Source organism: Gossypium hirsutum, chromosome D08 (genome assembly GCF_007990345.1).
Source record: "Gossypium hirsutum isolate 1008001.06 chromosome D08, Gossypium_hirsutum_v2.1, whole genome shotgun sequence".
Lineage (NCBI taxonomy): Eukaryota > Viridiplantae > Streptophyta > Magnoliopsida > Malvales > Malvaceae > Gossypium > Gossypium hirsutum.
Genome location: NC_053444.1, coordinates 63,255,766 through 63,280,930, shown reverse-complemented (window position 1 = coordinate 63,280,930; position 25,165 = coordinate 63,255,766). Strand labels below are relative to the sequence as shown.

General features: G+C 34.5%; 2 protein-coding genes across 2 annotated transcripts; both read right to left on the bottom strand.

The window, feature by feature from the left end:
* Nucleotides 1–720: 720 nt before the first annotated feature.
* LOC107962776 (homeobox-leucine zipper protein REVOLUTA) lies at nucleotides 721–6,859 on the bottom strand. Its single transcript, XM_016899287.2, has 18 exons — nucleotides 5,767–6,859; nucleotides 5,514–5,679; nucleotides 5,025–5,104; nucleotides 4,844–4,934; nucleotides 4,663–4,758; nucleotides 4,448–4,561; nucleotides 4,269–4,352; nucleotides 3,988–4,143; nucleotides 3,823–3,897; nucleotides 3,452–3,558; nucleotides 3,170–3,353; nucleotides 2,839–3,027; nucleotides 2,633–2,713; nucleotides 2,133–2,267; nucleotides 1,638–1,972; nucleotides 1,391–1,496; nucleotides 1,167–1,316; nucleotides 721–1,052 (listed from the first exon to the last, which is right to left on the bottom strand). Exons 1-18 carry the CDS (start codon nucleotides 5,997–5,999, stop codon nucleotides 903–905), a joined length of 2,532 nt encoding a protein of 843 aa, XP_016754776.2. The 5' UTR covers nucleotides 6,000–6,859; the 3' UTR covers nucleotides 721–902.
* Nucleotides 6,860–20,654: 13,795 nt separating this feature from the next.
* LOC107962778 (double-stranded RNA-binding protein 2) lies at nucleotides 20,655–25,119 on the bottom strand. The gene is made up of 3 exons (XM_016899291.2): nucleotides 23,450–25,119; nucleotides 21,813–22,032; nucleotides 20,655–21,691 (listed from the first exon to the last, which is right to left on the bottom strand). The coding sequence occupies exons 1-3, from the start codon at nucleotides 23,693–23,695 to the stop codon at nucleotides 20,892–20,894; spliced, it is 1,266 nt and encodes a 421-aa protein (XP_016754780.1). The 5' UTR covers nucleotides 23,696–25,119; the 3' UTR covers nucleotides 20,655–20,891.
* Between the last annotated feature and the right edge of the window lie 46 nt (nucleotides 25,120–25,165).

The window sequence follows — 25,165 nt, the reverse complement described above, 5'->3', positions numbered from 1 at the left end:
TATAAAAATAAAAAAGACGCATGTATTGTAATAGATGTGGTAGGTCAACATCGATCAACACACGGTCAATATTAGCCAACTCCAATCAACTAAAACATTTTTTACTTTAACCGATTGTTGACCCAAAGTTAGACCAAAGCGTGAACCGGTCACGTGGCATTTAGAATTCAACACGTCTTTTTTTAGTTTTTTTTTAATACTATATATACTATATTGATTAAAATGTTATATAAAAAATTAAAAATATGTTAAATATAATTTTTTATAAAATTTTAAAATTTATAATAATATATAAAAATTGAAAATGTTATAAAAATTAAAAAAGATAATCAAATTTCAAGTAATTGCAAAAAAAACCCTTGAAATTTAAATTCTTTTTAGAATTTTATAATTATATATTTTAAAATTTTATAAAACAAAGTATTATCTTTTTTTAATTACAATTTTTATTATTTTTACAATTATTTTAATTTTTTAATAATATTATTAATTTCAACTAATTTACTTTCAATTATCATATTTTTTTGTAAGTTTTTTTTTTAATTTTTATAATTTATATTTTTTCTAAATTTTATATTTTTTATGAATTTTTATGTATTTATTTCTATTTTTTAATATTTGTATATTTAATAAAAACAAAGACGCTGTGTTATTGACTATAAGATCTTTTTTAACATCCATCATAAAAAGACCAAAAAATATAATGAAAGCATACACACATTGAGAAGTGATTGATACTTGAGATACCAAATTGAGACAAAAAAAGAATTTAGGTACAAAGAAAGAAAAGAGGTATACTTCAGGGCCAAATCGTGAATTAAGCCATTACAAAACTTCTTTTTTTTTCTTCTCCACTGGGGAAAGCCTGAGGTGTAGAACATATAAATTACAGTCAAATGTTCTCACACAAAAGACCAGTTTACAAAAGAGAAAGCCAAGCAATGGACAGTGCTTTCATCAGCTTCAAGGACTTTCCAAGCAACTGCTTGTTCATATGAGACATGGCGTCCCATTGTTGACATGCAGATTCCGGCTGGTAAGTATGCCAATCCCTGTTAAGAGAAGGTACGAAATTTTAGCCAATATTTACGAATCGAAAACTTGGTTGAAACAAAACAATGCCATTTTAACAGTAGGGAGTATGGTGGTGTTGTTTAGTTTCAAACCTCCTGCATCAACTTGGCAAAATCGGAGCATAACGTCTTGCGTCCAGTCTCATCAAATATTTTATCCAATGTGATGTCTTGGAGAGCCATTAGAGTTGTCTCGAGCATGTCAAGTCCGGCTTGATTTGCGAAGATCATAACTGGTAGCGACTGCAAAGTCCAAACAGAAACATTAATAAAAAAAATGCAGTGTTCTAGATTTTTTGATAACATTGTTGCCTTACCTTCAATGAACAACACAATATGGCATCCTGATGTTGCCAGAGATTCTTCAATAACGAGTCACCCACAGCTGGTTCAGGTCGCAACAGTTTTGCCCCTAAATGGTAACTGAGGAAATGAGAAATGAAAAATATATATTAGCACTACAAGAATCAGAGAGGATGGAAAGAGCTGATTCTGCATAAAATCGAAACTTCCAGGATAGCATGTTAGCAAAATCTAGTGATTTTTGAAACGTTGAAGACTCACCTATAACTCCGGCAGATCCAGTGAGCCAGTGTAAGTGCTTCCGGAGAGCTAGGAGATTGCTTTGGTCCAACAGCTGGGATCAATCCCGATGGAGATATGGCAATGGCAATCCTCTGGACAGAAGATATGACGCTACGGACATACTGGTGTGCCATGTTTGCTACATTATCCTCAAGATTGCTATCAAAAGGGAACTGGAAGGCAATGGTTAACACTGATCGGATGTTTGGACATGATGGGGCATCTACTGCAATATGGTTTGTTGCAGGCCCCGGTTCAAGACTAGAAGTAAGATCCAAAGTTCGATTTGTTGCCAATGAATCCTGTGTATCGGACTGTAAAACAATACGTTAGCACTAACAAAAAAATATTTGAGTCCGATTATGGCACTTATTATGTCGTATTTCAATGGCATTAGCATTTTTATAGGACTTTCATCTCATTGTCTCAAAACACCAAGGAAAAAAGATCGAGTGAAGTGCGGTGAAACCTAACTGATTTTGTATCCAATGGTATAACACGGAATCCCGAAGGTAACAAAGGAGCATCATCCGGGAACATCTCATTAATTGGAGCAAACAAAAGCTCAGAACAGCCCCCCACAGCATTCTCATCAATTCCGCTGCATAGCTGCGAAGATGATAATGCAGATATATTGAATTTATATATACATATGCAAAGTCAAAGTCAATCAACACATTTGGGCATTCCATACAACTTTAAAATATGAAGGCAATTTAAAGGAACTGAGATCATATTAAAACAGCAGTGAGTATAGATTAACGCAATTAATCAGAATACAATTAATCATAAACATCAAAGGCGGTTAAATGAAAGACCTCTGCAAATGCAGTCACGGATGGTTTCAAGTAATATGAAAACATTGATTTCATGTTAAAAATATTATAAAACCGGTAAGATGACAAAAAGTGTGAAGTTCAATATTCTGATTTAACATGTAATTATGTAAATAAACATCAAAATTCAATATGTACCTGCAATAGATGAATGTCCCTTGACAAGAAGGCATTGTCTTCTGCAAAAGAATGGCCTTCGAGTCTTACAACTTCAAGTAACTGATGCACAATAATTACAGAATTAGCAAACCTTATTGGAAAAAGCTACAAAGTGCTTAATACTCCCATATCTTAAATTTTTAAAATCGCCTGGGAGGAATAGAATGATCAAATAAGAGATGTACCTCTTCGTGCTCAATAGTGTGGCCAAGTGGCATTATGATCTGACTCCCAGTAAACCTTGTAGGCCTCATTCCAGGATAAGCATATGATCCGGCCTTCAATGATACAGCAGAATAAGCATCAACATTGAAATCAGCCCACTCTGAACGATGCTCCCTAAGGAAGCGAACAAGCACAGCAGGAGAAACATTCTGACAAGAAAAAAGAAGCTTTAGAGCCAAAGGCATGGTCCGGAAACCTTAATTACTAAACATGCAATTTCATTAATTTAATATAGTTGTTTCTATAGATAACGGGATTGGGTTCAGTTTTCAGCGCCTTTTTAGAACTCACTTGGATCAGCATTGATGCCTTTGCACAAAGAACACCCCCAAGTAGCGGAAGAGCATTGACAGCATTCGGAGGGCTGTTCAAGCTCTTGTTTGAATTAATTGCAATTATCACATCCTCGGCACCATCACAATTCATTATTGACCATCCATCATCATTGAATCCATTTATTGCATCGTTGAAGCCTCTAAAAAGTATATGATAGACAACACAACATTTCAATGAAACAACAAATGTATAGAAACAGGGATTTTATATTCAATATTTAACATAATATTCAGCTACCGGCTTAATCTTTGGCTAAAAGTTCTCAGGACAGCTGGCTGCCTGCCTGGACCATAAACCACCTCACCACTTGTCTCCTGAGCAATCTGCCTAATGTAATGTAGTGCCTATGCATTGATCAATTAATCAGTACTTCCAGAAAATGCCTTTCAAGGCAATAAAAGATAAAACCAAATAACTTTTCTTTATATGTTGGAGTTGTTTTTGTGTTTAGACTAACAAACTCGATACAATACATGCCAAAAAAGAGAATTAGCACCAACTGTAAAACATGAATCTGCATTTAGGTCCTGCGGTTTAAATGTTAAATGATCCATGTTTTACAGTTGCACTAAATTATTATTTCACCTTTAACTAAGGATTCTACTCACCGCAATTGTCATTTTCTGAGCAACCACTTTTGATGATTCGTAAAGTGGGCGTAGCACCTCTGGCACACTCCATGCCTGGAATAAGGAGTTTAGTAATTTAGCCTTACCACAAAAGAGGCATCTGATGAATACCGAAAAGAAGCACCTACTTATTTGAAGTCCTACCTCGAGATTTAGATGGTCAACAATATGGACTATTGATCCTCCACCCTCACAGCTTCTGATCAAGTAGCCACTAGGAAGCATTTCAGCTCTCACAAACTGAGCTGCAGCAGCTGCATTTGGGCCGGCACCAGAACCAGAAAGAGACCTCTCACAGACCTTGGAAAAGAGAGCATAAAGAGAAAATCCCGTCAGCACCTCTAATCATGTTACTCTCACAATGAATGCATATCAAATTACATGGACCTTCAAGGAGGAAAATAAGAAGTGCAAGATATGCATACCACGAGACTGCCATTCTCTAAAGTCGTAGTGTATCTTAAAGTCCAAAAGTCCCTTGCAGGAGCCAGTGTAGTTGGTGCAAACATCTAAACGATTCTCATTTTAGTCACCCCTCATGTCAAGAGGATTAACATTGATAAATATAAAAAAGAAATAAATCAAAGAATGGTTCTTCTTTGACCTGTGTGTATATAAGCTCAATTGTTCCACCATTGCCAGCTCGAAACATGGTGAAAACTTCAAGGTTCCGGCAGTCCCGGAACCAAGATGGCCGATCTTTAAGAATTTCCGCAATCTATTAACAATGACTTAAGGGTTTTGCTCAACTCAAATAGTTCATGTGCAATAACGAAAATAAAATGCTTCAAGTATTTATAGTGACACTGTAACTCATACCTTAGTAGGTTCTAAACTTACAAGACCACAGGCTCGGGCTGCCACTCCACTACAACTTTGGGAAATCGCAAATATCCCAACCGAATCCGGACCAGGCTGAGAACAGATTTAAATAAATGAGCATAGAAACATTTCCAATTTGTGACACGAGAAAAATAGCATACTAGATGCATACACAAACCTTCATCCCAGGCATTTGGACCCAATCTACAGCAGTTCCTGTAGCCTTAGAAAGGAACTCTTTTAAGGTCCCCTCTGCAATGGACAAGAGTCTACCAAGAGCATAATGAAATCAAAACATGTATTATGTCTACATATAGAGAGGGGGGAGGGGGTTCATTGTAGCTAATAATGGAACTTACCCAGCAGGGTTATTGGCATCTTTCAGTGAATGCGGCGGAGTGGTAACCACAGAGTCACAGCTTGCATCATTTGTTGATGCCTGCAAAGCAATCCCAAAATAAGCAGCGATTAAGTTAAAACACCTAAAAATGGAACAGGCAGAAAATGCATAATCTTTGTTCATAGCAAAAGGCCCAAGTAATCCTCTAAGACAAAGAAAGCAGCAAAAAGAACAAAGCCACAAAAATGCACAATTTGAGGCAAACATCACAGGGAAGCATAGGACACAATATTCGCATATAACCATGAAGACAAATTAAAGACGAAATTCTCAAAAAAAGCCAACACCAAAAGAAGTATAAAACAAACTAAGTTACTATATACAGTACCATGATTCAACTGAAAATGCAAATAGAGGACATAAATTATCACATGATACATTTTGAAACAGTACATTAGACTACAGTGCAATGGAGAAGATGAAAGAGCAAGAGACTAAAAGAATATACATTTACAGTATGCAGTTGTTGCTTCATATACCCATTCTCGTTCACCAGCTGAGACACCTGTTTTTGCAACCGATCATTCTCCTCCATCAACAGCTTGTTCATGGCATTCAATTTCCTATTCACCGTCTGCAGCCTTGAAGCCTCTGTTTTTTGCTTATCTCTACATCTGCACGCCCCCAATGACAACAACCCCATTACTGAAATGTTCTAAAAAAATAACTTTTTTCAATAGAAGACGAAAACCAAGTCCTACCGGCGATTCTGAAACCAAACTTTGATCTGTTTAGGTTCAATGTTGGAAAGAATGGGGCACTCCCTTATCAACTGTTGCCGACGCAAAGAACTTGGCTTGGGGCACTCAGCATACACTCGTTCTAAAGCTTCAACTTGCTCAGCTGTGTACCTAACATACTTGCCATTATCAAGATGCTTGTTGATGTTACTGCCACTACTGCTCTCCCTGTGTTGGGCCACCGCCATAGCCATTTCTTGCTAAAACTCAATCTTTCTTATATACGAACAACTGATATATATATATAGAGAGAGAGAGAGAGCTGAAGCTGTGAGCTGAGTGAGTGATAAAAGAGCTGCTTGTTTTGAAGGAATTTTGCTTCAGAACTAAGGTTCTTTTTTTCTTAGTAAAGTCCGCCCCTTTTATATATGATGTACGCAACAAAAGGGCATATAAAGAAGGGGGGGAAGCTAAAATGAGGAGTTTCAATTTGAGACCAACCTCCTCGAGTGAAAGCCAATTGGGGGAGGGGGGGTTGTTTGCCTTTTTTATGTTTCTAGCTGATGATGATCATCAGTCAAGCTGCTAGTGAAATGAAATGAAATGAAATGAAAACAAAATGGGTCCCAAAATCTGAACTAAAAGATCCAACTTTGATGACAAAATTTTTTAATTTTTGATCCCAATATCAAGCAAGCTCGATTTCACTGAAAAACAGAAGGTCTTTGAGAAAGGCTATATCTCAAGAATATGAGAGCCTGTAAATAGTATTGGTAGCATTCACAAAGAGGCTGGTCTTTTGCAAAAACCAACCACGCAAATGTGAAGAGAAACTGAATTGCAAACCATTTTGAAGAAGAAGATGAGTCTCGAAAACACACAAAATATTTGAACTCTCACTAAAAGGAGTTTTTTTTTTAAGAAAAATAAAAAAAACACAGACAAAATATAATGTTAGAGAGAGAGAATGGGAAGAAAAAAAGTGGGAGGGGTTGAAACAGTAGTAAGAAAAAAGAGAGTTTGATTTGCAGGCAAACCGACAAAGTTAACAGAGATTATTATTATTTTGCTTTTTGCTTTGCTTTTTTTATATTTCAGTTCACCAGCTCACCTCATTTACTTTACTGCCTCTCTTGTCTATATGAAATGACATGTTATGTTATCCCTAAATCTTCTGACAGTAAATAAAATCTCACCATTAATTAACAATTAAATGAAATTAGTAAAAAGAAATAAAAGTTAGTGCCGAAACCGAGAGACTGATGATGCCCCCATTTTTTTATTTTTTTTATTTTTTTATAAATTTTTAGGTAAATTACATCAATCACTCATTTTTTTTATGCATAAGACAAAATAATCACTTTAATTTTAATTTAGTTACACAATTTTTAAAAACTAACAAATCAATCATATTAACTATTTTCTATTACAGACGCAACGTAAAAGTGACATGGCATCCTACTATGTAAACAAACCTAATTTAAAACCCTAGTTAAGTTGGGCAATAAAAGAAAAAAAATAAGCAGGGAAGAAGAATAAAAATAAGAAGAGGAGGAGGAAAAGAAGAATATGAGAAAAATTCTAGAGTGGTTCAACAGTAGCATGAGGTTATGGATCGCGGCGACGACAGTGGGGCAAGCTTTACAAATAACAGTTTCAGTAACAAGTAACGAGAAACGTCAAGAGCTTTTCTTCACCATATCCAGCCCAATGCACCATTTCATCTCATCTTAGGTCATGTCTTCTTCTTCTGTTAACTAGCCACGTCGATAGCTCGGATCATAGAGTATTTGTACCAGATGCTTTGGACGTAGAATTTATCATGGTCTAGGGATAAAATGGTAAGATTGTTACTGTCACAGTCGAGTTCAAACAGATGGTTGTCGTATTTGGGATGTTGGGTTGGTAATCGAAAATGGTAGCTTATTGTGACATTTCCACAAATAGGTGGGTTGCAATATTTGTTTCTGGTTTTAGTGACATAAGATTAGAAGCTATGGTTTGGCAACATAACAATGGCAACCACAAGGGCATAGATTGGAAGTTGTAGTTTGGGCTTTAGCATGACAGAATCTGGATGAGGAAAGATTGGAAGTTAAAAAATGAGACATTGATGGTAGAGTGAAGCAAAGCACTATATTTGAAAATAGAGGTTGTTGGGATAGAGAAAAAGAAGTATAAACATATTGGGCCATTTACGCAAAAAGTAAAAATATTGGGTCATTTATTAAAAATAAAAAAGGACGAAAAAAATAGTCACTCAACTTGTCTCGTCCAACGTGGCAAGTTAACTGGCCATATCAACTAGTTAACTGGCCACGTCAATGGTTCCGTTAAGCCTGTAACGGAAAATGTTAATAGGTGACTGATTTGTCACTTTTCGATAACGTTAGTGACTGATTTATTATTTTTCAAAAGTTGAGTGACTGAATTGAAATCAGAGTGATTGTTTTGTCAGTTGCATCAAAGTTAAGTGATTGTTGTAGTTTACCCTAATCTTTATGTCAAATGAATTTCTTAGAAATTTTATATTTTTAAAAGCTTTTTTGGAATTTTTTAGAATCATCATCAATTTGATATAATGTGTAAAGTTGATGGTCAAATTTTTAAATTTTGGACTAACATTACACGAGTTGGCCACACGCTTGTGTGACTTATTATTGGTATGTTCATTGGTTTCACACGGCACCAGTTAGTTACACAGCTAGCAACATGACCGTGTGATTATTGTTGATAAATTGCATTTTTTACCCACACGACTATAATAAGTTACACAGTCTATTTGCACGGCCATGTGACTCCAGCTCCACATGGGCTTAGTTTATTACAGCATTCATCCACACGACCGTGTGACTCTAGCCACACACAACTTCAGCTTTTCACATAGCCAGGGGACACAACTGTGTGATCCCTGTTTTTCAAATTTGCCTACTTTTTTGCAATAGTTTCAAAATGATTCTTCATTAATACTAGGTTAATTTTAAAGCCTTCATAAGTTTGGTTTAAATCAGATTTTGATTGTATTACATGATTTACATGTTTATACGTGATTATTTAATATGGATTTGAAATTTGAATTATGAATTGTGCGTAACTATTCTGTAATCGACTGTAGCATCTCATCACTCGACTCCGGAAACTAAATCGGGTGAGGGGAGTTACAATTTCACCCTCAACGGCCATAAATGTCCACAACACATTTCTTGGTATAAATACAAGTCAAAGCCACATCAAGAGACAATAGATGAACATTTAAGCTTAAATCTCAAGAGAAAAACCTTCAATTCATTATTCTCTTTATTTTCTCTTGTACATATCTCTATGAGCTTATTTTTATATCTTTTATCATTATCATTTTCCTTTGTTTAGAGTTCAAACTTGTAAATATCCACCTTTTTAGACGTTGTTATTATTTATTTTTCATTTCACCAATTGTAAATTGGGTTTGAGTTGAGTCATAAAATTAGGAAGGATTTTAATTTAGCCATAAAAATTAGAGGGAAGAGTTCTATCTAAGCCTTAAAGAAAAAAATAGTGCTATAAAGGTTATACTTTCTCGTTGAAAGGTATAATTAAAAGTAGTAAATTGAGAAATCTTTAGCATGGAAAACTAAGGTATGGAGGTGACAATTGAGTTCGAATCGCTATAAATTGAAGTGTCCAAGATTTTCTTCCATTTCCTTATATAGAATCAAATCTAGTCGTGTATGATGAAGTTGATAGTAATGTTCTTGCTTCCAATTAGGGAGATGCCCAAAGTTTGCCTGCTCTGCAATGGCCTAGGAATGAGGTAAGAGATTTTTTTTTCCAGATGATGAACCAATGGTTCACTCGGTTTATGAGAGCTACCCTTTTAGCTCCACAACTTCAAATCCACCATCCACCATTGACTATGCCTCCTATGGCACCTTCTCATCCTCAAAACCTAAAACAGTAATTGTTAATCAACCCCCGATCAATAAAATCCGTAAATATGGAGGATTATATCAAATGGTGATTTAAAGGTACCCAAGGATGAATATGAGTAGAAGTTGACAAAAAGAAGGCTCAACTCAATGTCAAGGTCATACACACTCTCTTTTGTGTATTAAGGCCAAATGAGTAAATAGAGTGTTCTAATGTCAAAATGTCAATGAGATTTGGGACAAGCTTACCACCACTCAATAAAGAACAAGCCAAATTAAAGATTGGTCTATTCACTATTGACTATGAGCTTTTCAATATGAAGTTAGAAAAAGAGTATCAAAGATATGTCAAATTAACTCATCGACATCATTAATGGATTGAAGACGCTTGGAATATTTATTTTAACAAGGAATTGGTGAAAAAAAATATTCGATAGTCTACCAAGTGATTGAGAAGCTAAAGTAACAATTGAGCTATCCAAGGATTTGAATAACCTTTCACAAACAAGATTAATATTTAATATTTTAAAATATTATTAAAATTTCAAATTTTATTATTAATCCATTAAGATTTAGCTTTATTCAAGTTAAATTTTATATAAAAATCAAGTTACTTCTAAGTAAAATTGATCATGAGGCGGACCTACGTACCCACCCAAGTCCGATGGTCCGTTCGAAAAGTGGAACGGTTTAGACAAAAATATAAGCCTAAAAATGGGCTTGAATAGAAAATAAAACCCTTTTTTCTAAAAGGGTCAAGCCTCGGATAGGATCTTTTTACCTAGTCCCAACCTGAATAAGTTGTTTTGTTGTCATTTCGTTATTATATTGCTACTATTTTGTTATCATTTTGCTTTTATATTGTTACTATTTTGTTGTTAATGTTTAGATATTGTATAACTATTGTTTTATTGTTAATTTTGGTACTACTTGCTTGCTAAGTTGCTACTATTTTAATGTTTTTAGTGTATTTGATGTATTATATTTTTTAAAATATATTTTTCTATAAAAAATAATCTAAGATTTTAAAAAGGTTGGGTCAAGTTTGGGTAGAATTTTAGGATAATTTTTCGGGCCGAGTCCCAGCCTAAAAAATGAGTCTAAAATTTTACATCGATCTGACCCGTGATCAGGTCTACTTATAAGAAACTATTTTCTATAAGATAACTTGTGGTTTTCAAAATAAGAAGCCATTTTTCAAAAAAATATTTTTTTATTTGACCACTAAATTATTTTACTTCGAAACAAATATAAAAAAATACATAAATATTTTCACAAGCCATTTTGGCTAAATTTTATAAAAAAAATTATTTTTTAAAACAATTAGGGTTTAGGCCATTTTTTTGGGATATTCAGGGAAATAGACTGATTTTGAAGAGAAAAATTGAAAATGCGTCCTACTAGACGTACTTTCGTCTGATATGGCAAGAAAGGGTACATTTTCGCAATAGTAAAATTTCAACAATCACAAAACTCCAACTGTAACACCCCTAACCCTAATTTGTCGCCGGAACAGGGTTACAGAGCATTACCAGAGTTTACAGAACAAATAGACAAAAATTTCACATCAAATAATATTCACATCAGAAAACAATCAAAATCAAATATATTGTCCCTTATGCGAGCCATTGAGGCCCAAAATACACTTTAGAAATAGCCAGGACTAAATCGGGTACTCAAAGAATTTTTCGAAAAACATTAAAATTTTTCAAAGGTGTAGGGGACACACGCCCGTGTGGCCAGACCGTGTGTCTCACATAGTCAAGAGACACGTCCGTGTCTCAGGCCACGTGGACATTCGAAATAGGGACACACGTCTGTGTCCCAGCCCGTATCCAAACTTATGAACTCTCTGACTTGGGTCACACGGCGAAGCCACACGCCCGTGTGCTAGGCAGTGTGAACATCCTATTTTGCAATTAAATTAGATATAGGGGACACATGGCCATGTCATTTGGCCGTGTGTCACACACGGCTGAGACACACGCCCTTGTCTCTGCTCGTGTGGACAAAAATAGGTCATTTTTAAGCCACATTTCTCACCCAACTTGTCATCAACCTATCCCAACATTTTTGGACTTCAACAAACCATAACAAGGCATTCAAATCCAGTTAAAATCAAGTTTTATACATGACATATCACTACATATATCCAAGTATCCAAACTTACCAAATTGAGTTAATACACATATATGCATATTTGTATCAAATATATTATCTCAAACCAATCTTCAATATGCCTATAAATTATTCATCATTCAACCATACAGAGCATACATCAATCATGATAAGGCCATATATATACATATCAAAATATACCAATCACAAGCCATTCAAATGGCTAGTTCCAACAAAAAATTTATATGTCATCAATGACCAAATTAACCTATACATGCCATTATAACTAAAATTAATTTACTAATTATACCGAAAAGAGTCGGTAGATAGTGTGATATATCTCCGTCAAGCTTCCAATCCCACTCGAGCTTCCGAATTACTATAAGACACAAAAAATAACACAAAGTAAGCATTTAAGCTTAGTAAGTTCGTATAACATGGAATTTAATTTACCATTTAATAACATTTAAGGTAAGCATAACATACATGACATGTCCAAATCAATTTGGCCAAAAGCCTAAACACATATCCTCATCATGATAGGCACGTAAACAAATATAATAGCCGATAAACATGGATAAACATAGTCATCAAGTAAGTTCCATACATGTCTCAACCGAATCATGTTTCAATATATCAAGTAATATCATTTCCATGTATATACAGGTCATAGTTTGTACCAAACTAATTTTGTCTCATAACAGAACATTGCCCGTTGAACTGTTTAAAATATCGTTGGATACATGGGGAGTACGCACGAAATGCACAAAACTGTAATCCGCCAATTCATGTACATGTATGCTTATATGCGCACGTAAACGAGAAGCTTTTCTGAGCTATATAACAGGAAGCTCATGTGAGTTGTATATCGGGAAGCTTTTGCGAGCCAAATATTGTGAAGCTTATGTGAGCCAAATATCAGAAAGCTAATGAGAGCCAAGTATTGGGAAGCTCAAGAGAGCTGTGGTGTGTCCGCAACACATGCAGGATCACAACCATATCGAGAACCCTAATGACATGTCATTTGTATCCTTTGAATTTTTAAGGTTCAAACGGGACTCTGTACTTGCCATATATGTGATCAATAATTATGCATGGTAATTATACAATTCACACACAACAACATTCAAGTTTAAAACATATAAATATACAATTTAGTTACACGAACTTACCTCGACAAGTGTATGTAAATTCGTAGGCTACTAATCCAATATTCTCTTTTCCTCGATCTAACTCCGGATTAGGTCTATTCGAATCTATACGAATGAATTTAACTCAATTTAATATAATTCATATTCAATTCAGTCCAATACACATATTTGGGAAAATTACTATTTTACCTTTATACTTTTAATTAATTATGATTTTGTCCCTAAGCTCGGAAAATGAAATTCATACAATTTAATCATTATTTCAAGCCTAACCGATTTTCATACATATCCATAACAGCCCATGTATTTCACAAAATTTAGATTTTTTCCATAAAATTGTCATCTTTTCAATTTAGTCCTTAAATCATAATTTCATCAAAATTCTCTTTACAAAAGTTGTCTATCTATCAACAACCTTTCATTTTCTACCATAAAACTTTATAATTCAACTATACTCATTCATGGAAAAACCCTAACACTTTAATATTTTTACAAATTAATCACCGAGATAGCTAGATTAAACTATTACGATCTCGAAAACATAAAAATCATTAAAAACGAGACAAGAATACTCACCTAATTAAGAAAAATAAACTTGTCTATCTTCAAGCATCCATGGCTAGGGTTTCCATATTTTTATTTTAAGAAAGATGATGAAAATGATAATAATTTAATTATTTAATTCATTTATCATCATTTTATCATTTACTTTCCAAAATTAACCTTACTAATTTACTAAATTCCAATGATGAATAATCATTCTTATCTACTAACTACACTAAATGGTTTATTTTCTATATAAGGACCTCCAATTTTAAATTCCATAACTATTTGGTACCTTTAGCTACTAGAATTCAACTTCTGCACTTTATGCAACTTGGTTCTTTTCATCAAATTAGACATGTAAACAATAAAATTTCTTAATGAAAATTTCATACGATATTTCTATCATACTATAAACCATAAAATAATATTAAAATAAATTTTCTTCTGACCTCAGATTTGTGGTCCCGAAACCACTGTTCCAATTTAACTCGAATCGAGATGTTACACCAACGGCTAAAAACCAATTTGTTTATTTGCTATACAAACCCTAACCATTTTCTTCATTTTTCATTCAAATCTAATTCTCTCAATTCATCCATTCTCTCAAGTTTTTAGTTCTCATTTTTTTCCATTAAATTTCTTTAAAATTCTTATTGTTTTAATTTTCTATTTCTTATTTTATTCATTTTAATTGATTTTTATAATGACAAATACTCTTATTAGTTTCAATGATTACCACATTTTCGGCGTCCAATTGAAAATGGTAAGAAAATATTTTAATATTTTTAATTTTAATTCAATTCATTATTAAGTTGTTAACATTATTAAATTTATAAATTTTTTTATATTCAGGCCGAAGATCAGATTTTGGAAACGTACATACACAATCTATCATCAAGGGCATTGCGTGTAATTGAACTATACTTGCAAGAGGCGGGATTTTTACACGTGTCTTGTATGTTAGGGGTGTAGATTGGATCGCACGCTTATTCGCGCGTTGGTTAAAAAATGGAGATCTGGGACACATACATTCCATCTTTTATGCAGTGAATGTACAATCATACTCGAGGACGTAGCTTTACAATTCGATTTATTGGTGGATGGGTCTGTTGTTATGGGATCAATAGTCGTTGGCGGTTGGAGCGGCATTTGCGAGCAACTATTAGGCAATGTGTCGAACAAGTTTTTTGGTAGCTAGATAGAGATAAAATGATTGGAAGATAATTTTGGTTACCTCAACGACACCTCGAGTGCCCTTGAAAGAGAACAACACGCCCGATAAATCTTAAAATCTAGTACATTTAAGGTGGCTACTACAACTTGTCAACTTAAAAGAAGCGGGCTAAATTAGTTGGAGATTAGACGTGTTGGCCACGTTGTACCGAGAGATGTATCGGGCGACACAACCACAAAAAATTAAAATCGATAATCGATGGTTGCATACTCCTTCTACGGTCATGGGCATGGTACTGGCTACCATTTTTACGTCCCCGAGTCAACGCCCCTTATACTTTCCCACTCGTAACAAGGTAAAATTCATTTGATAATATAGTTATCATATTATTATTATTATTATTATTATTATTATTATTATTATTATTATTATTATTATATTTTTGAAATAACACGTTATTTGAATAGGTGAAACAATGCACGAGTCATGTATAGAGGTGATCAGAGGTTGGGCTACCCAGCCCAGCCCGATGGCTCGCCCAAAAAATAGGAGGGTTCGGGTAAAAATATAGGCCCGAAATATGGGTTTGGGCAAAAAAATAAGGCCCGTTTAGAAAACGGGTTGGGCCTCGGGTAAGACTTTTTGGCCCGGCGCAGCCCAAATTATATATTAAATATATATTATTTTTAATCAAATATACTTTTTATTAAATATATATATTTTTGGACTTTTAATCTGAATTATATATTAAATATATATTTTTTATTTTTAATCAAATATGGGCCAGGCCGGGCCGAGCTTAGCAATTTTCTTTCGGGTTGGGCTTGGACAAATTTTTAGGCCTATATTACGGGCCGGGCCCGGGCCTAGAAAACGGGCCTACAATTTTGTCTGGGCCTGGCCCATGACCACCTCTAGTCATGTGGGACTAAGGGAGGAGCTCAAAGATATCCAGCTACCGTTAGATTAATGACCAAAAGCTGAGGTTAGTTTTTAAAATTTTCAATTATATAATATTTATCTAAGGATTTGAAATTTAATATTATGTAGATAATAAATTTTATTATTTTGTATTATAGTTTGATTGAATGTCATACGTCGATTCGAGAATTCAAGCATGCATCTTGGCCATATTTTTGGTCAATCCCAATATCTGGCACGTGAAGGTGTCATTGATAGTTTATGTGACGGTGGAGATGCGCGAATCCAATCGAATGATACGGTAGTTTAGGTTTAGGCAAACTATTCTACCATCACCCCAAGACATCGAAGCACTGCACAAGGTCGACTTGTGGGGGAGAACCGATGAAGATTGGTCTAAATTCCACAAGCAATATATCAACATTTTGGAGCATAGGTACGATTTCATACCAAGTCATGAACCATTTCTCACTCTGAAATTGACGACCTCTTCTGACTATAGGCCATGGTTTAGACATCACGACAAGTCATATCTTCTTGATGAGGTAAGGACTAAGAAACGTCATACTAGGAGGCCAAGACAACCCCACATCAATCCTAGGTCGGGAGTGCATGCCTTATGGAGTCATTATCAGCTTTAACTCAACACGAGGCACCTAGGGTTGCACCACCTCCTGGTCAATATGGTTCATATTATTCTAGTGTTACTTTCACTAACCCCGTTATTTTTACACAAGCACCACACTAGACACCACTGCACCTTGCTTCAACACCTTTTACAGGTACATTTTTTTGCACTACCTCCATCCCCAACACCATATTACATGTCAATGCCGACAACAACACTGACGTATCCGTCACCTTCGAAAATTCTAACATTTTATCTGCATTTGGGTTATGCAATACCATACCATACACTTATTCATTGATAGTGTCGCAAACACCCCCATCGTCAGTGTTCTACCGAGGTGGCTTATCTTCGCAATGACCTGTTAGTGTTATAATACGATTGCAACGTGGGAGCACACCACACTCAACCACAGAGGAATGAGATGAAGATGAAGATGGAGCTCGAGTTGAAGACGAAGACGATAAAGATGAAGAGTCGAAACCCCAACTTGTACGAAGAAATTCATTTTGTAATCGATACCCACCGAGTTGTGGTACACTTTCGACCCGATGACATCGATGATTTTTTTTCCGCAAAAATTATCATGTAAATCATCCTTTAGTTTGTTAACTTTTAATTTATATTATAATAATTTTTTTCCATCCATAATGTAGTTGATATCAATAATGCATACTTATTTTTTTTTTGTAATCTACGGAAAAATAAAAAAATTGCTTATGTTGTATCTTATTGTATTTTACATCAATAATATATTAATATTCACAATTTATCAAAAAATGAGAACCAATGAAAGAAAATGAACAAACTGCCTATCAAAGGAATGAATAAATGTGTTAATGAGGTTTTGTCCTCAACATTCACCCAAGTGTGGACATGGTGGCCTCGTATGCCCTGAGTTCCTACAATAATTGCATAACCTCGATTGGTCTGTCTTCTCCCGAATATCCACATTGTCGCGTATCCAAGTAGAAGTCGACCGACCTTTTAGCTTGCGACGTAACGAAATATTCGATATCAACTCAAACAAAATGCTCGATACAGACGGCCACATAATTTCATATAGGACCGATGAGAATTCAAATTTTCATACGTTATACATACGTTCTAATTTGTACACCTCGTCAACATAGCTTATACAATCTAGTCATGTTGAGGCACATGCAGCAATTGTTTTAGAAAACGGCTAAAAACCCTAAACCTTAAAAAACCTTAAACCCTTAAAACCCTTAAAATCTTAAAAATACCGAGGAGAGAAAAAGTCACTTTCTTTCTCCAAAAGCAACATACCTCCCTAAATGTTTTAGAAAATGGCCTAAACCCTATTTTAAAAAAATTAACTTTTTTTCAAATTTAGCCAGTCATTTTTCATAGAAAAAGACATAATGATTTTTTTGGCCCTTCAATTTTATAAAAAAATTATTTTAGTTATTAATTTAATTTTTTTTTTTATCTTTTTTAGTCCTTAAACTTGCGTTATTTGTCAAATCACCCAAAAATGGATGAAAAAAATTAATGTTTGCTAATTTTGCTGACATAGTAAAAATGTGGATTGCCATGTGGATGTCACTTCAACAATGAATTGTTTTTTTTAAATTAAATTTTTTAATTAAACTATTAAAATTATATTTTTAATTTTTTAAATTAATTAATTGCTAGCGTGACATACACATGACAATTAATGTGTATGTCATGTCAATAAAGTTAAGAAATATTAACATTTTTATTCATTAGAGAATGATTTGACAAACAACATAAATTTAAAACCTAAATGAGAAATTAAATTAACTTATTTTTTTATAAAGGTGGAGTGAAAAAAATAATTATGCCAAACAAAAACATAGGAACAAACATAAGTTTTGTTTGGAAGACAGGTAAAAGCATTTTGTAGTAGAATGAAATGGCAAAGTCAAAAGGGTATTTGCATGTATATTAACTTTAGGCGATGGGATTAATATTCTTCCACTTTGTCCCCGATCCCCACAATTTATTTTAGCTTTTTTCTTAGGTGGAGGAGGAGGGTTACTATTTCATTTTGCCTGTGCTTTTGGGCCCATTTTAGTTGAATTTTAAAAGCCCACTTCCATCTCACTATTTAGCTTCAAAATCCGATTTAGAGAATTTAAATACAAATATTAATCTCAAGAAATTAATTCAGGAAAAAAATTAGGAATTCAATTTTTATCATTCAAAGTTTGAATTTTGACCCATTTTTAATATTGTAACATATTATTTTATTTTTATATATTATATATTACATAAAACTTAAATTTTTAGTAATATATTTATATTAAAATTTAAATATTAAATATTAAATTATTTATATTTAGAATATTAATAAAAAAATATAAAAATATTAAAAGTGACAAAATACATATTTTTTTAAAAAAGCGCAAATCTAAAAGGAATTCAAAATATCCATTTGTAAGTATAGATGAAGTAAGAGAAGATTATAAATCCAATGGTACTTGAACGAGTACAAATTATATTAGTACTTGACCTAGCACATAAATCCCTCTAATCTGAAAAAAATAAAAAGAGAACAGTGACGTGGCATTACCTTGAAAGGTTGTCCTAGCTGAAGTGGAAATTTGGTCCCACACTTGATCACACTCTCAAATTTGGACCATTCAAAATAAAATTGTTGTGACAAGCTGGCTGCTTATTGTTTCCATCTGATTTTCTATTCTTTTTTACATGAAACTTCACCTTACAATATCATGAAATCTAATTAAAAATATTGTAAGTGCTAAATTATGTTGATATGACTACAAACATTATGATTAATGTTTATGAATGAATATGCTGAAATGAGATATCATGGGTCACCCACTCTACATTTACACAACCTTTTTTGAAGTGAAATAATAAATATTTCAATTTATCTTTCATTCTCATTATTTTTTTTAATAATAATTTATTTAGTCCATCAAAAATATATTTTAGCCCTTAATTTAATTTGTTATTTTTTTAATTCTTAAAATTAATCACTATAAAATGAATGGAAAAATTAGCGTCTATTAATTTTGTTGGTATGGCTTACACGTAGATGCTAACACATCCATGTGATAAACCATATGAATATCACATTAACAAAGTTACTAGACATAAACTTTTTCATTTAGTTTTAGATGATTTGACAAATAATGTAAATTTGATGACTAAAAAAATAGAAAAATGAAACAAGAAGCTAAAATTATTATTTTTTTAAATTAGAAGAGCAAATAAATCATGATATATTTTTTTGTTATTCATGTCTATTTTGCAATGTATTCTTATTAGTACATCCACAATCCTGTTGAGATCATAAACCAGTGTGAGTTTGTGTCAACGTATAGAGAGAAAAATGGACGGAGAGGGTTGGGTCAACATGTTTGTAAAAACATCAAAAGAGTCTTGTGGTTTAGTGCAAGGAATCAATGAAGATAGCTGAGGGCTAAGGCTAAGGCTAAGGCTAAGGCTAAGGCTAAGGTACCCCACTTGCTTTATGTTTCACAGTTTTCTTTTCCCCACAGGACCTTTGATTAATTACCTCCCACTAAATTAGATAGTGCACTCACATACCCCACGTCCAATTGCCATTCTGTGTTTTACTTTATCACCTATTGCCTGCCTGCTGAAATATGCATTACTTACTTTCACAGCAAACTTTGACTTTTTTGTTTCGTTGTTTAAATGCCTTTTTTTGCGAATATATTCATTCATATGTTAAAACCATTTTGGCTGTGAAGGAAGGAGAAAGACAGGAGGGCAGCCAAAGGGACTGTTAGAACTGCTACTCAGGCTCAGCCTGTGTTAGGGGGCTTTATGATTTTGTCCTTTCTTGCTTCTCTAAACCAACAAAAAGAGGCATTTAAAAAACAAAGGCCATCACATCATCTGTTTTGTTTTCGTTTAGATCCAATAGTCAAGAACCAATGACAAAGACATTGCATTTGGGTTAGTAAAGATGTCTGTGGGAGGGGGGGGTTCCTATCTTTTCAACTGTGTGTAACAATAAAGAAAGTCTGTTTTGTTTTTCTGGTTTACAGACCAGTTAAAAGGGTTTTCCTTTTTTCTTTTCCAGATGATTGAAACCAACCTATTTTGTTTGGTTAGGCAAAATTCTCAACTTTGGTGCTGTCAACCCCAGAAAGAAAAGAAAAAGATCGGTGCTTTTAGCAAAGCCCTTTTTTTTTAACAAGCCAGTAAACCCTTTTGAAGTTTGAACTGATTGATTTTAACATTGTCCTCTCGCAAGGGGGCCACTTTCCAGGGAATTAAGGGCTTTCGAGGTCCCATTGGGACCGACCATCTCATCTACAATATTTTGCTATTCCCTTCTGGATTGTTTCATACCCTTATTTTCAGCTTAAAATGTCAACTTTCTAATTTCTTTTTTGGTATCCTTTAGTCAACTACACTCCAAATCTTCTCTATTCATAAGCTTGAATAAGAATGGCCCTGGATGATAAAAATAAGCTAAATAAGAAATCAATCTAAAGATAGTATTAACTTTAATTGTAATTATATACGACTGCTGATACTAACTTAACCTGCAGAAAGTTTAGTTTCTAAGAAAACAAAAAAAGGATAGTGAAGGGGTGGAAAAAACACAAAGAATAAAGATAAAAAAGCACTCATATGATGAGGTGACAGAGTAACAAAACAAGCTCGATTTCAACACAACCATGGCTCCTGTCTTAATGCCTCCTTCACTACCATCAGATTTTGAGTTGTTCTAAACTCCGTACTGTCTCAGATTCTTGCAGGTCCTTTGTTTTTGTGTTTGCATCTTCCTCTACTTGAGCATGTGATTTAGTGGCAGTTGTGGTGTCTTCGTTTATAACTGGTGGAGTATCTTGTTTTCGTACTGGTGGAGAAGCAAATACTGGAATTGCTTGCCTAATAGTGACAGGTGGAGGGATACGTAGCAATTGGGGTGGAACTGTAGATGGTGGCTGCAGAGGAGAAGCTGCACATTGTGGTGGCTGGGAGGAAAGACCGGACTGTCCTTGCTGAGTAGGAACTGCAGATGCTGGTGGCTGAGGGGATACTGCAGATGGTGCTGGACGCGGAGGCGCAGAGAAAACAGGCACAGTGGTTCTTATTGTCACTGGAGGAGCAATGCCATGGCAAGGTGTCCTGAACTGTTGGATGGGAACATATGGAGCTGCCCCAGCCACAGGGAATTTCTGCATACAAGGCCCACGGCTTTCAGGTGCTTGCAACGACGGCAGTATGGGCTTGTCACTTGCTGTTGCTGACATAGATCTGTTTCGAGGAACCACCTTCCGGCAAATAAACGGAAGGATTTTTGAGGTGGTAGCAGGAGGCTGTGGACTTGTTGGTCTTGGATTCTGAATCGGAAACTTCTTTGTAAATGGTATTGGGGCAGTGGAGGAGTTCGCCATAGCCATTTTTTCCTTTATGCGGTAATTCAACAATGCTCGAGCTATTGTGATCTGTTCAAGCTCATCATTGTTCTCCGGCTCTGATGAAAAACTTGCAGTTTCTTTCGCCACTGACAAAAAGAAGACAATATTATTCAGTTTTAGGGTCACACTACTAACTACATACAGCATTTTTAGGTCAGCTCAAACATGAGGAGATTGATAATTCTTCTAACCACAAAATGGACTCACATTGTTTCAGAGAAGTCCAAGCAGCCATGGCAGCATTCTTTTCCGCTTGTTTCTTGTTCTTAGCAGATTCCCCAGTGAATGTGATTCCAGCCAATTCAACTGTTCCCGTAAAAACGGGTAGATGCCCAAGGCCTGATCTAAATGTTGTATACTGAGGCAATGGAGCTCCAACTCTCTGTGCAATTTCCTGTAAGAGGTTCTTATAAACCCCTGTCTCGTCCTAACATCATGAAGCAATATCAGTATCAAGCCCCACAAAAGAATCTCCATAATCTACCATTCTTTTAAATTTGAAAGTTTTCTTATAGAAAAGGTATTAACCTCTACGAACTGAATGAGGTGACAACAAATTACCAATATCCAAGTTCATCCACGTTTTCTTATAAAAAAGGTATTAACCTCTACAAACTGAATGAGATGACAACAATTTACCAATATCCAAGTTCATCCACGGACTGGACACCATAAGCTGAACACAATTTAAAGTACACAAACTACTTCTACCGGGAGGTGAAAATCGAACAAATGTGCAAGCAACTTAGCAAGATAGAACAAGACCAGAAAGGTATCAGCCAATAAACATAAGTAGCAACAACCATCATAGATGATGTATGAGATGAACATCTAAAATGTCTCTCATACATACTTTGTAGTCCTACGTAAACATACTTTCCGATCAGCTTTGATCATAACTATATACTCCTCTTTCACTACATCTATAGTTCACATTACAAATGCACTAAAATTCAAGTCTCGACAAGGCCGAGTCCAATTGTATATTAACTTAATCTCATATCAACATTTGCTAGATTAAGCCTCTAAATTATCTCTAAAAAATGACATCTTTAGTTTTTGGAAGATTCAAATTTTACACATCTGCTTAAAGCAAAACTTTTTTTTTATCCATGGAAGAAAATCAGACCCCCCCCCAAAAAAATCAACAAAGCATTTCATTTGCATTTTACATTTATTTTTGTTTATGGGGTTTTTTGGGTTGCACCGACAAGTGCTCATACAACTACTCGAATTAATTGAGTCTGCAAGAAATTAAGACGCCTTTTTTTTTAAATTTTGAAACATTAATTTTTGCCCTCTCTACGGTTATTTCTCCAGACAGTCAACTGAGACGGCCGGAAATAAAATATTTTTTAATGACCGGAATACCCGTGATTAAGCCATTAATTACACCAATAAAACCCAGATTATTGAAGTACAGCTGTTTCCCAAAATATGAGAATTATTTTTTAAAGAAAGTCACAGTTGTAATTAATTATGGCATTCAATACCATGAAGAGAGAAACTTCCCCAGTTCCCATTGTTCATCTCCACGGAAATTAATTAAAATTTCGCTTTCATCACCTAAAAAGTCAAGAAAACCCCCCACTGCCTTCTGTTAATTCATTAACCCCGAAGGACTTTCCGGTAATTTCCATTCCTCTATCCTCCCCCACCCCAACCACCTGAATTGAACCTCCGGTGAACGTGGTTTAACGCCGATCACCCTCAATGGCTCAACTTAACAAACAAAAGAAAAAGGGCTTCGTAAAATAAAAATCCCCCCCACAAATTTAAGCCTTAAATTAAGAGACGCATATTAGCAAAAAAAAAAAAGAAAAACAAAGCTTTGAGAAACTTACTAGGATTCTAGCGGCTAGAGAGTGAGAGGGTCCACGACTAGAGAGGGATTGAAGGGCGACCTCGGCGGCGGAGTGTTCTGCTAGACGGAGAGTAGAACAATAGTGAGGACTCTCAAAGGTTTCGCCGTTAAAGTTGACGGTGGCCTTGAACCTTGGTGCGTGGTCTGGACCTTCCCTAATGCACGTGTAGGAAGGAAGATTAAAGCAGCTCCTCTGAGCTAGCTCTTGAAGCTGATTTTTATACATTTCTCTAAAAAAATCTTTTCTTATTTTCACTCTTCTAATTTTTAAAAAAAATTATCAATTTTCTTCTTCCTTGGGTTTATCTACTTCGGGTAGAAGAGGAAGGCGAAATGGATAGGACCCAGATCGGGTCGGGTTGACATAGGAAATGGGTTGTATGAAGATCAAGGTTTTTAGGGTTTTTGCATTGGAGAAGAAGAAAGGTGGAGAAAAAATTACAAAGAAAAAAAACAGAAAAGGTGAATTTTTTTTTCTGAAAAACTGAAATCAGAAAGGAAGGGCTTTGCTTTCTAGGAGATAGTGTATTTTAATGGGATATTATGTACTTATTATATTGCTCTTTAATTATTTATTTATTATATTGCTCTTTAATTGCTGGGGTCAACTAAGCATCAGGCTGCAATTGCATGCATGCATGGATGATGTATGTGAGTTGTTTATCTTTGTTTGCTGGATTTTCTAAATTGCTTTCCTCCTCCATCCATCTTTTTTTCATTTTAATTGATTCAATGGGTTTTGTAGATTCAATTAGTATCATTTGATTTTTTATTTGCTGATTCAATGGGTTTATTGATTTAATGAGTAGTATCACTTGATTTATTTGCTTAGTGATTCTTCTCTTATTTTGACCCAACAAAAATTGTCTTCGTGGATGAAAAAAATGGGATAACTTTGCTCACATTAGGGGTTGACAGGACGAAATTTCAAGTTTAATAGGAGCCAAAACTATTGTGGAAGAATTAAAATTAAAAAAAAAAACTTGAGATTATTTTGAATTATCAGAAGAACCATGGGGAGAGATTGAAAAGTAGAAAAGGAGTTTCATGGATGTGATGACTAGAATTGAATGTGTGAAAGTTACAGCTCAAAATTAAAGATAAACAGAAAACTAGTATTGAGGCTATTTAAACCTCGCCATGCTAGGTCTGGCTAGACAGTCCAAACCCAATTAATGACTGTAGGACATTATTATTATTCCCACTATAAATTATCCAACTACACTTCGTGTAAAAAGACGAAACACAAAAAATCTAGATAAAAAAAAGGTTTTCTTCACAAATAAAAAGGATTTAGCTATATTTGCAAGGTTAACTAAAATTATCTAAAAGAAAATTAAAATGATTTTTTTACAATAATTGAAAAGTATATGATTATTATTATCCCATAATAATTGTCAAAAAAGTAATAATGGTTCAAACAAAATAAAAATAATAAATAAATAATGGGGGTGATCTCGTGAGCCAATGAATTAAAGTATTATTGGGTTTGGTTTTTTTCCATGATGAATATGAAAAAGAGGTGGCCTAGGCCTGGCCTCCATGACCACACCATATATAGTAGTATAGTGCACTCTTTTTATAAAAATAAAATGATGATGCCCCCCAGTCAGAGTCAGAGCACCCGGTTCATGCACAATCACCAATATACCCTGCACCTTGTATTTCTACTTTATTAATTTAATTTTCCTTTTAC